Source organism: Trichogramma pretiosum, unplaced genomic scaffold (assembly GCF_000599845.2).
Source record: "Trichogramma pretiosum strain Unisexual culture from Peru unplaced genomic scaffold, Tpre_2.0 scaffold3, whole genome shotgun sequence".
Lineage (NCBI taxonomy): Eukaryota > Metazoa > Arthropoda > Insecta > Hymenoptera > Trichogrammatidae > Trichogramma > Trichogramma pretiosum.
In genome coordinates this window covers 815,550-830,768 of record NW_019641698.1, presented here as the reverse complement: position 1 = coordinate 830,768, position 15,219 = coordinate 815,550, and the positions used below count along the sequence as shown (strand labels likewise).

The 15,219-nt window shown below is 45.2% G+C and overlaps 1 protein-coding gene across 1 annotated transcript in view; it reads left to right on the top strand.

The window, feature by feature from the left end:
- Positions 1-15,219, top strand: part of LOC106652818 (protein lozenge-like) — a 65,147-nt gene that overhangs the window by 27,992 nt on the left and 21,936 nt on the right. The window contains exons 6-8 of the mRNA XM_023462314.1: positions 3,129-3,392; positions 13,699-13,871; positions 13,933-14,012. Coding sequence (XP_023318082.1) covers positions 3,129-3,392; positions 13,699-13,871; positions 13,933-14,012 — 517 coding nt within the window. The remainder of the gene's footprint in view (positions 1-3,128; positions 3,393-13,698; positions 13,872-13,932; positions 14,013-15,219) is intronic.

The window sequence follows — 15,219 nt, the reverse complement described above, 5'->3', positions numbered from 1 at the left end:
ATACGACGAATGTTATGCCGAAAAAAAAAGACGTGTGTCGACCCGATGCGTGATGATGATGAGCCTCCCCATTGTGTGTCGGCGATCTGCTCCTTTTCTGCTCGTGTCTCTGTGTGTGTGCAGTGTGTAGTGTGTAGTGTGCAGTCGAGTTCAACGGACGCCAGGGGTAAACGATTTTTGCATACGTTCGAAGATCTTGTGCTAGTGTTCTTCGACGTTTCTTGACCCCAAGGGGTCGATGTACCTTACACTTGAAAAAGCTACCTCGAATCCTCTGATCTTTCTTTCTCAACCAAGTCTCGAACAAATTGGTAATTTTTCAATATTTTTTTGTATACATTTAAGAGCATCATAAAAATGAATTACAAATTATTTAAAAATTTATCCAACTTGAAATAAAATCATCCAATCGCGATATCTCCCAGACTCTCCATCTCGGCGTTTTAGCGAACTTCAAGCCGAGAAATTTCAACGCCTGCGTCGCGCTCGCCTATATACCTGAAAATCGAGCGAAATGCCAATGACGAGTTACACGCACACACAGAGACACGCATGCAGTTATCACCCCGTACAGCGCCGCGACTCTGTTATATCCTCGGCTGCAAAGTGACGCGCGCGATGCGTGCACCGCGTGAAAGCTGCGACCAACATTAGCCTGGCTTATAACGCCTATGCAGCTCATTGGCAAAATTGCAGCATCGAAACTATAAAACACACACACGTACGTGAACTTGGTTCTATTGTATCTTCTATTCTATCGCACTGGGCAGAGCTCGAGGATAGTCGGCACGAGTGCATCGCAATGGCAATATTATGCGCTCGATTCGGCACTGCACACATTTACAATAAGCTACTACGTACCTATGCACACGCACTCGCGCACCTGCACATCATAGTCATTACCGACGTAAAGCCCTCTAATCGGCCTCTGTGGGCATGTTGTGTTTTTTTTTCTTTCTCTCTCTCTCTTTCTCTCGCTCTTTCATACACTGCATCGAGCACTGTGTGTGTATATGCATTAGTTTCCGGAGGGTGGAATGCTATGTGCGCTGCAACGCTTAAAAGTGCCGATTGTTACGGGTGTCGGCATTTCGGTCGGCTAATCGGCCACACTTGCTCTCTCTCCTCCCTCTCCCGAATCCAAAAAAAAAAGGTCCCAAGGATTTTGTTCTTGCCTCGCGTTGTTTGTGCCAATAATCATTTAATCGTATGTACGTCAACAATCGGTAAGATTTTGTCGGCTTTTTTTTCTCACCACCGAAAAAAATCATAATATAACGATCCATGAGAACGACGTTAGATTCTCCAACTTGCTCACAGCTATTACAAATCGAGTACAAACCGGAAAAAAATCTCGTTGTTTTTCACATCGCTTCTGATACTTTTACGAGCTTTATTATTGGACGTGCAACTAGACTGAAAAGCTCGTTCGCGCGTCTACCGATAAGGTTTTAATCGTATATAGTATAAAAGCGATATAAAACTCACGCGTGTGAAAGTATATGTACGTCCATTATGTCATTTCCGTATAATACATATTATTAATCGTTTTCACATATTGTACATACATTTTTTTTGCATGCTCGATTAGATAAGCTCTGCTCGCGAGCGCGCGTGAGATTCGGTCACATGTTAGGAGCGCGCGCGCAAACCACATACGCGTCGCAATACACACACACACACACATACATACGAGCTTACACGTATTGCATATTGTATTTATGTATGTAAAATACAAATTCGTAAACTCACACCTTCGGTCTGTGCTGCGCTGTGCGTATATATATGCACCGAAATAATGCGCACATGGGTAATTTGCAATTGCCTCACACACGCATACAGAGTATACGTATTCCTTTTCTCGATCGACTTGCGAAAATTTGATCGTCTCTCGGCTCCGAGCTCATACTTATTTTATTTTTAATTTTATTTCACACTCCGAGTCTCTCTCTCTCTCTCTCGCGCGCTCGTCGGGGCATCGCTGCAGTGCGTTCAGATTATAATAATCCCTCTCTATATGTGCCGTGTACCTGCCTGCGTCTGTGCATACATATATGTAAAAGTGTGCGTGTGTGTGTGCACACAACGCAACGACCGTGATGATGGATTTTTTATACGGGCATGGGCTCTCGTGAGCAAAAGAGTTATGATAATGAGCTGCTGCTGCTGCTGCTGACTCGGATCTGAGATGTGTATGTGTGTGTGTATAATATGCTCCTATTTGAGCGCGGACGTGCACGTGCTTCCTCGTACTTTCGCACGAAACTTCTCTCTCTCTCTCTCTTTGGCTGCTGCAGTGGATAAATCTCGCTCCGATCCGGGTGCGTGCATTACATTTGGATGTATACGCAAGAGAAAAAATGAGGATAATTTCGACTTCGATTCGATATTTTCGGGGCTCTTTCATCGGATCGGCCAACTATACATATACAGCATGAACCAGTCCGCAGATACGAAACTCCGTGCGTATCGTTGTAGATTAAAGAGAAGAGAAGAAGCGATCGTCTAGTGAATCCTAATGAGAAATTAGAAGTCGAGCCCCGAAACAAGAACTTCAATCGAATTCCATGGCTATACGTCGTACGCACACATGCGAATTCCAGCGAGCGACTGCCCTCTCTGCGTGTACACGAGCTAATACAGCATCTGCGATAGTGAACTGCGCATAGTGGAGCTACGTATAGGCTGCAGCCACCCACGCCAAACGTCACACACGCACTCGACTGACGATCGCGTCCGCTAATATAGCTTCATTGTGTAGCACAAATATATACAACACACACGCGTACACAGACGAATACACAGGTATACATAAGGTAGTATATAGGCTCGAGCGAGAGCTAATCGGATATTAAAGTCCGCGCGTCATAGTCGTCGTCGTCATCATCATCGATGCGCAGCAAGATTGATTCGTCCAATCTGTATATCTACGCGCGCGATTTTACCTTCGACTGCATCCGGACGCAATAATATTGGCCAGCTCTGTCTCTCTCTCTCTCTCTCTCTCTCTCGACGCGATATACAAATTGTCCCACGCGATAACGTCGTACACACACGCGTTCGAGCTTGCGCGCGATTAACGCCAGAAAATTTGACTGTGTTTTTTTGTTTTTGTTTGTCATCCGCAGGACAGCAGCACCAGCAGTTCCGCGCCCTCGGCATAGGCCAGCGTCCCTATCTCGACACGACGACCTCGCTGACGACGCATCTGCGCGGCCTCGAGCCCTACAGAAGATCCAAGCACCATCATCATCATCATCATCACAGCAACAGTCATCATCATCCTGGCACGGCAGGATCGTCACCCCTACATCCGCGAGCCGTCCTCGCCAACAACAACAACAACAACGAAAACATCAGCAATAACAACGCCAACAACAACAATAATAATAGTAGTAGTAGAAGTAACAACAACAATAGCAGTAGTAACAACAACAACAACAACAGCAGCAGCAACGGCAACTGCGAGACGAATCCACAGTCAAACTCGTCGCGCACGTCGCCGTCGTCCGCGAGCCACTTGTCCTCGTCGAATCAGCCGGATCAGGACTGCTACAGTATTAAGTACGACGAGGCGAAGCAACAGCACAGCCCGACGCAGCACGGAGGAGGTGAGTTTTTTTATATCCACCCAATAATTCATCATCGTCGTAGTCGTCGTCGTCGTCGTCGTCGTTTATATAATCAAAAACAAAAAAGAAACAGAAACGAGTTGACAACGGCGCACAGCTATATTATATTATATACCGAGGACGTCTGCAGGCCTGCTGGTGGTAATCGTTATTGTAATTCGCTTCTGCCCCTCCGACCGTCCCTGAATATAAGCGCGTGTGTGTGTGTGTGAGCGAAGAGTCGACGAAAAAAAAGATAACTTATTCAAAAGCACTCGTGCTTCTATATTATAATAACATTAGTTGGTGTGTGTGTGTGTGTGTGCATATCTGCTGTGGCTTAGAGACTCGCGCGCGCGACACGCATGAATATTGCAAAATCTTATATACGCGCACGATTGCGACACACGATTTTACATACGGATGGGTTATATAGATGTACCGCCATTGCAAAAATAATAAACGCGTACTTACGCGCGTAATGTATTTTCATTACTAGTCTTCTTATTTTTTTTTATGTTATTTTTCAAATTCTCAAGAACGGCAAGTTTTTCAATGCGAATCGCGTATATATAACCGATCGAGTGAGCCGCCGAACGAGCTGCTGCTGCTGCGGGGCGATGAATTCATCGGAAAACGCAATCGGAACAAGCCGTACTTGCAGTACACGCACATACACGTATAAACACTAACTCACACACATAAAGTCAAGCTCGTATTACATATCTATATAGGTGTAGCATCGACGAGGCAATAGTTTCGTAGCTCGTTCCGGCCGTGCACCCTCTAATTCAGCGTAATAACAATATTGCCGGCTCGTCGTTCTCTCTCTCTCTCTCTCACTCTCTTGCCCAGAATCGTATCGTGCAGCATTTCTTTGTAGTACTACCCAGAGCTCCTTCGCTCTTTATATTTTCTCTCTCTCTCTCTCGGGCTCTTAAATAGATAATTTAGCGCTGTATAAAACGTTGATGATTTTTTATTTTATTTAGTTTTTTTTTTTCATTTCTGCGACGCCATACACGAGCGGCAGCGAAAAGTTTTCGACTTACGGAAGGAAGATATTAAAACTCGAGCGTAACGTACATCGGTTTCTTTTTACATGCGCCACGAGAACTTGTAATCGAGGGATTATCGAGTAACACGATCGATCCCTTCTTACTACCTACTACTACTAGCTCGATTAATAAAAAATTGATCCGATATAGCAGTTTAATGAGTAAACAAGCTTTGATCGGACGATCGGACGCCGACACGAGTGCTCGCGCACGTGTATCGTATAATTATACCCCCTCGCGTGTACCTTTCGGCGTAATTGATAGATAATACATCTCGTTTTGAGTCGTGTCAGGTAGTGTTGTTGCACGTACACGATGTTACAGTATATTATGGTATATACACACGATGTATTTGACACACTTTGGCGCTGCAGGTGCAGGAGCACCACCGCCGCGCGATATTTTTTTAATCAATCCCCCCCACATATAGGCGTGTTTCAATTGGAAGAAAATTATTGCCGATACCGACTTTGATTTCTTCCCTCGTCTTATTTTTCGCGAATAAACTCGGCGCGGCACCTTCATTCGAATTCCGATTAGCATAGCGTAGAGGGTGCGTTGTTTACGCGTAACGAGATTCGGATAATAATTTTTACAAACGCACACCCAAACATACTTGTATTCTGCAATCGATCGCGTCAAGAAGATTTGCAAATTTTTTTCTCGTCTCGCTCGATCGACCACAAATTCGGCCGAGATCAGTGTGCTGCTACCGAAAGTACACATAATTTAAGAAGCGCGCGTGAATCGATATTATTGCCTATACGCATACTTTGCACTCGCTGTGGCCGAAATTATTCCCAACGAATGCCCATCGATAATGCCCAACGAATGATAATAACGCCTGCATAATTTATACATCCTCGTCGGCGTCACTTTGCGCCCGCCGCTTTCAAACAAAGCCGTGGTAGTTGTAACATTGCACTGCGCTGGGCTGCCCGCGAGTAGTAGTAGGTACTACTACTCCTTTTCTCTCTGTCGAGCGCTCGAGTACAAAAAAAAAGAAAAAGAAAGAAAAGAGAAAAAAAATCAACTCTCGAATCAACTCTCATCTCTTTCTCGTTTCGCATCAGCGGTCCCAGCGAGGCCTGATCAAAGTTAAGTAGACTCGCTGCTGCCGCTGCTCGTTCGTGTGCTGTTGTGCGCCGCTGCTCCGTGCTACCTCTAAAACCTACCTCTCTTTGAAGGCAACAGCAGCAGCTGCGGTTTCTTGTCTCTACCTACCTACATATATACAACAGCGCCTACCTGTGTATATACATGTATACAGCGAGTCTCTCCCTCTCTCTCTCTTACTCTTACTCCGTTTTGTGCACAGCGCGAGTGTAGAACGAAACAACGAAAGATATATATACCTCTCCTTCCATAATTACCTCGTTTGGTTGTGCTGAATTTTGCGAAGCACAACACGGCAGCATACCCACGTCTCGTTGTTGTTGATGTTCCATAATGTTGTAGGAAAAAGGATCGGTAGTCGAGTACATAGGCAGGAGGGACGGGGAAAAAAAATCATAGTAGAAATAGAGAAGAGGGGAGGAGTGTAAAAAAAGCTTCTGGGTATAGCGATATATATATAACGGAAAAAAGGCAAGACTTTTAGCTTTCCAAGTAGATGTTTGCCTTCTTTTTTTTCTCTACCTTGGCGATCGTGCTCGGGCAGTAGCTCCGTATTATGCCCCCGTACGCTGTATCGTATACAGCCTGCAGCTTTTCAGACGGTTCGTTTCCTTGGCTCTTTTTTTTATCCTCGCGCGCCGAGCTACCCATAAACCACCTTCGTTAATTATATCAAGTTCCACTTACGATAGTTTTATTCCCTTCGACTCATTTGAGCTCGTCAAAGGCTTAATATTCATCAAAAGAGAGCTGCTTTAATAATTTCACGGCGATCTTATCGAGCTTTTTGCGTTCGACAGGTTATCGGGCGCGCCCGCGCGATTTATACATTATAATCAAAGTTTAATGGCTGTTTTCTCGCGACACGAGCTTATACATTAAATGATCGGGCATTAAATAATCGAACCGGCTTAGCCGAGGCTAAATCGGCTCGTTTTTCACGTTTATTTTTTCCTCTCCTCCTCCTTCTCTTTAGCTACAGGTGCTTCTGTGCGTGGGCGTGTGTATATAATTAATCGATCGATCGGCCGTATTGCTTTGACGGGCGATATAATGTGGGTTCATCAATGCCGGACGCGCGCGGGAAGCTTTTGCGTGCTTATATACAGCGCAGCCTAATTAATGTTTCGCGGTCGCGAGAGCCCATGTGCATCGAGCTTGTGCTTGCACAATAGTGAAAAATACAAATTCAACCGTGTGCATGATACACAACCGTGTTCAAGGGTTAGAAGCCGAACGGTCAGAGAGAGATAACAATTTTTTTTCCTTCCAGCAATCGAATGCATATACTCGCAAATCGATTATCCCCGCAGCTTTTTTTCCCCGACTCGCTCTCTCTATCTCTCTCTCTCTTCTTATACTCTTCATTCTCGCGCGATCGAGAATCGATTTGCACCGAAGAGATCGAGGCGCGTATAAATCCTCCTCGCGATGGCAAAAGAAAAAAAAAATCATCCACGAGGTGCAAAGCAGTCGCAGCTTACGGCCCGATTCTAATGCACGTGGCGAATTCGAGGAAGGCCGCATTGTTTGTATCAAGGTATATAAATGCGCACACTTATGTATACGTATACACAGATGGAGATAAATATACAATCGGAGAAATTGCAATTCTCGCGCGCGCGCGCGAGCTGGTGCGACCATTACGTTGTATATTGTATATATACGAACGAGCCGAGAAAACGTTATTATATATCCCTCGCTCGTTTAGCCGGCGCATCGCAAACTGATCTCCTCACACCCGCGCGTACGCTCGAATTATGAAAGACAAAAATAAAATAACTACGGCTACAACGGGGTGATGAGAATACGTGAGCTTTATAGAATCACCTCTTTCTCCTCCTCCTTTTTCTTCTCCTGCTGCTGCTGCTTCGTCTTATTCCATGTGCTTCTCCCTCCTCTGCTTATTTAAACGACGACGATGATCCGCATGGGGCCCCCAGAATTTCGACTCGACTATCCGATCGCGGGCAGAGCCGATGATACAGTTTTTGCGTAATACCGGATGAAAACATGTAGGAAAGAAAAAAATTCGCGATCGTATGTATAACGCGGCACAATTATAAAGAATCTCGCGTGATGCGCGTCGCGTCTTGCGCTTGTCTGCGCGCCGATGTGTTTATTTTTAGCGGAATCAACATTGACATTGAAAGTTGTTTACACATTTTTAGACCACTCGGTTATTTATCAAAAAAAAAAAAAAAAGGAATGAATTTTTTTTATATGTATATAGCGCGCAAGTGTGAATTTACATAAACATTCGATTACCATAATCGCGTATATGTATAGGCGTGCGAATCGAGTCGCGCGCCCTGCGGCATAGTGTATATCTCCGCGCGGTTAATTCATAAACACGTATTATCGGCTGGTCGCGCTTTATTTTTCGCCGCTTCGATACATATTACGATGATAAAATATGCGCGTCTTATACACGTTGCCGTGTTAAAAAAAAAATACCTTCGCGAGCGGATGATCGTTTTGAATTTTGAACTCGTTGCTGCTGCTGCTGCGTGTGTATACGAGGCGCAGACACAATCGTGTACGCGGGCAGTTACAAAATTGCTCCCGCGCGTACACAACAAAGCTCGATGCGATTATAAACCTTCTTTTATATACAAACTCGATTCGGACTTTGGCTCTTCTCTCTCTCTCTCTCTCTCCCTTTTTTGCTCGCGCGCACGTGGACCACCGCAAAAAGATGAAAAAGAAGCAGCATCAACGTGGAATATAATGAGAGAAGCGAAACGAAAATTGAAAATGAAGGAGTGCACGAGCAGCACGGCTCGGGATATAAAGAGACCAGAATGATATAAAGTGTACGAGAGACACTTCACGCGCGAAAATCTATCTTAAGTGAAAATGGAAATGTACGCGAGGCCGCGAGAACAACACCGAATAATAAGGATTATGCTACAAGAGGCTGTTGCAGAGGCGAGGTGCGATGTATATAACGCGTATACACATTACACTTGCTGTATTTTAATGCAATGCGCGTATATATACGTATAATGCGATAGCGTAATGTACGAGATAAAAGCACGTAGGCAGCAACAGGCATATAAACAGTTGCTGCAGCAGCAGCAGCGAGGGGGGGAATCGTTGCAGGCTCGAGCGTAATTGTTTGACACCCCGTAATCAGCTTCGCGAGAGAGGCTCGCTTTATTTTTTTATTGTTTATTTTTTTCTCTCCTCCTCCTCCTCGTGCTTCTCGACTCATTGTATTATACACATCGTCGTCGTCGTCGTCGTCGTCGTCGTTTTGAGCAGGGCTGCTGCTATACGCGAGAGAGCTATCTCCTTATTACCTTGATCACGATTACAAAAGACAGAGAGAGAGAGACACTACGCAGAGTCGTTTCCTCCTCCTGCTCCTTATGCCTCGTCGTCGTCGTCGTCGTCTCTTCTTTTATTTCTCGCCATGCTCATTTCTTAGCTTCAAATCATATTGCTGCAGCAGCAGCTAAAGCCGAGAGGATAAATAGTTATGTCCTGGTTGTACTCCGCGCGCAGAAAAGCAGCAGCATTAAATTTTTCTCTCTGCTGAGCGACGACTAGCGGCCGTTATACTAAACGTTGCATCACCTGCAGTTCGAAGCTTGTGATAAACGATCGGCTCGAGAAGAAAATTCATTCTTCTTCTTCTTCGACTTTAATGGCTTTTCATTTTTTTTCCTATAATTCTTTTCAAGATACGGTACAATAAATTAATTTAGAAATATTTTTATTTAAAATGAAAAAATAAATAACTAGGGTCAATCGCTCGGCCTCGTTACATATACCACTCGCAATCCCATTGTGAAAGTAGATACGGCGACTTTCCCGACTCGGCCCGATATTATTATAGGTATACAGCGCGAGTGCAAAGGCTCCTCCGTTGGCAGCGGCATATAATACGATATACATACGCTGCGGTGCGCGATTAAATAGTTTAGTTGAAAACTACAATCATGCGCGCACTGCTGCTACTGCTGCACACAACGCGGCTATTACGTAGGCACATATAATCATCCAAACTCCGGGAGCACAGACACACAGACAGCATGTGTGCAGTAGTAGACTGCACGTATATCTGGACATCTTCATGAGGCTCATATTTGCTTTCTTTCTCTCTTTATCTGCCTCGAGACGTATAGAGCAGCAGCGTATTACACAGAGCCTGGCGCATCTTTGTTTTACCCCCGCGTTCCCCTTGAAACAAAAAGGCGCACACGATTCTCCGAGCGTTTACTCTCCGCGCTCGTACTCGAAAAAGAGATTGTGCTACTGTTTCCCACGTGGAGAAACGTATAATTCGAAATGTCGCATTTTTATTTTTACAAGTTACAATTGGAAAGTCTTGACCTTTAACTGCCTCGCTAACTCTCGAGTCGCTCGACGAGTTTTGAGTTGAGCTACGTATATATATAATTCCAACTGTACGTCGGGTTGTACGTATCGCGCAAGCTCCGACCAAGTCGCAAGTTAATTTTCTTGGTCCACGAGAGAGCTGCCTTCCAAAACACTCGACGATTACGACGACAACGGTCAGTTTCCGCGACAAAGTCCCGTGGGCGAAAATTAACTTTGTGCATTGTATATACGATACATATAGGCTCGCTCCTCCTCGTTTTAAGGGATATATATATATCGAGTTGAGCTCGCGCAAGAAAGCAAAGACTCCGAAACGCGTACCGTGTACATAAGGTGCGTATAATATACGCGCGCGTGTATAGGCGCCACAAGCTCAAGAGAGAGAGAGAGAGAGAGAGACGCGCTCAAGTCAAGGAACTTTGTTGTTCGATAATAACGAGGCAGGAGCGCGCGACACATACTCAGCAGCTGCTGCTGCTGCTGTGCTTGACACTTACTTAATTGCTTATGAGACGCCGCGCGGGTGTATACACGAACTTATGTATACGCGTAGAAATTGGCTCGCGCTCGTTCAAATGCAGCTCGAAGGGGGCGGCGGCCACCGGTACACGGGAAGTTCGTATCTCGCGACGAGAGTACAATCAAGAAACGCTCGATTAGCTGGATTAAATGCTCTGCGTCCGTACGCTATGGATGGACGCGTACTTGTGCGATTGACGAAAAAAGGCTGTAGATACGCGAGACGTATACGTCAATGCCGAATCATATTATCCATCCAAACGAGTAAACGAGTTAATTATTTAAAAATCCGCGCATTGTAATATCGTTTTGAATCGCAACGAGGACGTAATCACGATCGCATCGCCGTATTTTAATGGGAATGCGAATGTACAACGAAAAAAAACAAACAAACATCAGTAGCGAATGAAATGAGAGAAAGAAAAAAATTCCTAGGCAAAAGTGGGGCCTGTGTGTCGCTGACAAGAACTGCAGCAGCCTCACTCGCATTTACGCGACGCGAATATAATGCAAGTCGACGACTCGAGGCTCCGTAATTGCTCGCGACGAGCTCTGCGCTGCAGCGGAGGGAGACCTTTCTTTCCGAGAGAGTAAACGAGTCGTCGATGATGGCTTCGCTAAGATGACAAACGCGACCACAGAACTTAATTAAACTCGTAAATCTGTCGCCAGCTACAGTCTCTTTCTCCCTCTTTCTCCTTTTCTCTCTCTCTCTTTATAAATTGCATCGTGCTCGTGCTTATTGGCAATTCAAAAAATGCGTCGCGGCGCTCGCTGCGACTAAACACGCGTACGTATACTTGTACGAGCCTCGTCGACAGGCCCGCGGAGAAAAAAAAATTCACTTTCGTCGTTCGCGAGGGGACTAATTTGAATGATCCGTGGCGCGCGATCGAAATATGCCTCGACTGCAAGTAGGTCGTTAGGCAGTAAAGTGGCTCGCGATTGAAGCTTCAGTGACCGTAGCTTGATTCTGGAAAACGAAAATTCAAAAGATCAAAAATCTGGACGTGGCCCACTGATATCGTCACTAAGGGTGAATAATCCCCAGACTAAAAAAACGATCGCTGTTCTGAGCACTGAAGCCGACTTAGTAAACAAGCCAACGCAGGGGCTTGGTAGCCACTATACCAAATCTTTCAGTAGAGCGCACTGTACTGTTTAGTAATACGCTCTAGGTTAGGTGACTATTATAGAGCATATTACCAAACTGTACAGTGCGCTCTACTGAAAGATTTGGTAGTGGCTATACCAAGTCGCTGCGTTGGCTTGTTTACTAAGTCGGCTTCAGTGCTCAGAACAGTGATCTTTTTTTCAGTGCATGCCTGATATACCAACTGGAAGTCGACGTTTTTAATATTTTTATTTTAGGTGTTTTGATGATAATTATTAAATTTGACTCAACAATACTACAATAACAATTGTTTATTTTTAATTTATTTATTTAAACGATATGAAAGCTGTACAATATTAAATAACATCAGTCTCGTAAAAACTCTACAGTTATGCTAGTATCCTTCTTTTTATTTTTTTTGTCCTTTAGATCATTCGTCAAGCAAATATTATACAAATCCTCGTTATTCAGATTGTCGATGATCATTTCGCAGCACTCGAGGGGCAGTCGTTTGTGTATCAGCTCCCAGCAAGACTCCACGCCATGGGTCAGGAAAAATCTTCTCGACACCTTCTCGCACAGATTCAAAGCGCAAGCCTCTTTGTGCACTTTGAGGAGTTTGGTCAATTTTTCCGAGCAAGCTAACTCGTAGTAGTCCTGAATGCTGACTCGTTTAGCCGCCTCTTTCGGTCGTAATCGAACCAGGTCGTAGAGCGACAGGCTCGGATTTATCTCGATCTCTTTCGCTCTGCTCACGAAACTCTCGTCGTCGTACCAAACGTTTGCGTTCGATTTCTCGAACAACTGGTGCTTGTCGAAAAATTTCATGATCGTCAGGGCGTTGCTTGGGTCCAAGTGGTAGTTCTTGTTCTCAATTTGGTGAACGACATCCAAAACGCCGGATGCTAGTCTCAATTTGAAATAGCCAGTTTCATGTCTCTCCGGCTTCAATATACGGTCGAATCGAATGCTGAAGCGAGACTCCGAAGGAACGTGATTCATGAGTACATGGACCACGCGTGGCATGAGATTCGAGACCGCTATTTGCATCGGCGTCCGATTCAACCTGTCCCGAACGTCGACCCGCACAGGCCGATTCATTCTTGCATGGATTTCGAAGAAAGACTCGAGCAATTCGGCGTTGCCCCGCCGACAAATAATATGCAGAGCCTTGTCGCCCTTCCCGTTGGACACATTGGGATCGGCGCCTCTCGTCAGTAGCGATTCGGTCACCCCCTTGCAGCCTCGGAGAGCCTTGTGCAGAGGTGTCTCTGCCGAATTGTCCCGGGCATCGACCCTCACCGGATACTTTCTGTCGCTGAGCTCGAATATCATCTCCGCCAAGCGAGCGTTATCCCTGTAAGAGGTGCACAAGTGCAGAGCCGTGCATCCTTCTTTATCGGCCAGATTGGGATCGGCGCCGTTCCTCAGCAGCAGCTCGACCGCTTTGTCGTTGTCGTTGATCATGGCCGTGTGCAGCGGTGTCTCGTACGCCTCGTCTCTGGCATTGACCCGCAGCGGCCTGAACTCGTCGTGGCTCAGCCTGAAAATCATCTCGAGCAAGGGTTGACGGTCCCTTCTCCATCTACGGCTACCCAGCTCTATCATGTGCATGGCCGTCATCCGATTTATGCGTTGGGCCAAGTTAGGATTGGCGCCGTATCTCAACAGAAGCTCGGTCGCTCTCTGGTTCCCGCGACACATGGCTTTGTGCAGCGGCGTGCTGCCGATCTCGTCCAAGGCGTCCACCTGCACCGGACGATGCTCGTCCCGGCACAGCTCGAACATCATCTCCATCAAGTGTCTCCCTCTGCCCGTGTTCAGGACTCCTCGGCCTATGACGTGCAGAGGCGTCGATCCCTTCGCATTGGCTACGTTTGGACTCGCGCCTGCTTCCAACAGTAATCGAACCGTCGCTTTGTTGCTCCAGCCCGTCATTGTGCCGACGGCCAAGTGCAGAGGCGAATCGCGCGCTTCTCCATAGGGCCGATCGAGACGCTGCCAGCCGTGCACCGCGAGGAAATCCCCGACGACAGAGTCGAGACCCGCGACGCAGGCCACATGAAAGTGCGACATGCCGAGCTCGTCGACGTAGTTCAAGTTGTATTTGTTGTATATTGCAAAAAGCTTACTGACGACGACATTCTGGGCGGGACCATTGTAGCTGTTGATTTTGCGAGCTGCCGCGTGTAGCGCAGTCGTGCGTCGCAACAGTGGCTCTTCTTCTTCGTCAACTTCAGCCTCGTCCTCGAAGCCGGTGCGAATGACAAACTCGACGAATCGCGATACTTGACCATCGCGTCTATGAGAATCCCATCGATCTATGCAATCCAAGAGAAGCTGATGAATTTCTGGTGGTTGAAAAATGTCCAGGAAAATTGCACATTCGTCAAACCAATTTTCGATCAATGGAAAAAGCTGATCGAGAAGTTCATGTCGCTCTTGTTTGATATTCCAATCGACTTGTTCTCGTAAGCACTTCAATCTTTCAAAAATTAATCGATTAACGCGATCCACCGGTTCGTTATTGATCTCCATCTTTTCGTACACTCACTATAGTGAAAGAAATTTGGGTGTGTTTAATTCCCACTCCAGTAGTATAGTGCCTCTGCAGCGCAATAGACCCCAATTCAAATTAAACTGTGAATAGAAAAGATGTTATTAATGCGATAAAAATAATTATGAGTTCATACTTTTATTAAAATATTTACAAAAAGCTTATCATTATTATTATAAAACAAAGAAAAATTATTAATTACAAAGCCTTTCTAAAAAAAGCATAAACATTGTCATTTAAAATAATTTTTAGACCAAGCGAACTTGATGCCATGGCACAAATATCGACGATTCTATCTTTTTCAGAATTTTGATCGATTAAATATGCGTGGTAATGATCGTCAAAGGTTAGTTCATCATATGAGTCATTTCACGTCAAGTCTCCAGCGGTATGCGCGAGCGGCCTTATTAAGCCAAATTGCTCAATTTGTAATTCGTCAGAAAAGCATCTAAATGAACCTAGAAAAAATATAAGCTCCATGATTTCGATGAGAAATTGCCTTAGCTTTCCGATGGTTGGATTTCCAAAAATTTTCCAAATTCCATCATAAGTCGGCCACCCCGCGCGATTACGGCATTTTTGGTCGAAAGTGTCGTATGTTTAGCTCGCTCGGAAACGTTTACCAAGAGTCAGAAAAAAAATCCAAACACATAGATCGATAGATTTTTTCCTCTTCTTTCTAGTGGTGTAACTTAAAAAATTCTTAAAAATTTATTTTGATGTTAAAACTTGACTTGAATGTTTAAGTCGATTTATCCAAAAAATGTATCCTCCGATTCCAAAATAAACTGCACCAATCGAAAGAGGAGGCAAAAATCTATCGAAAACGATATTTTCCAGGATGGATAAATGATAAGAACTAATAAAGATATCAAAATGAATAGCGCGGGACGG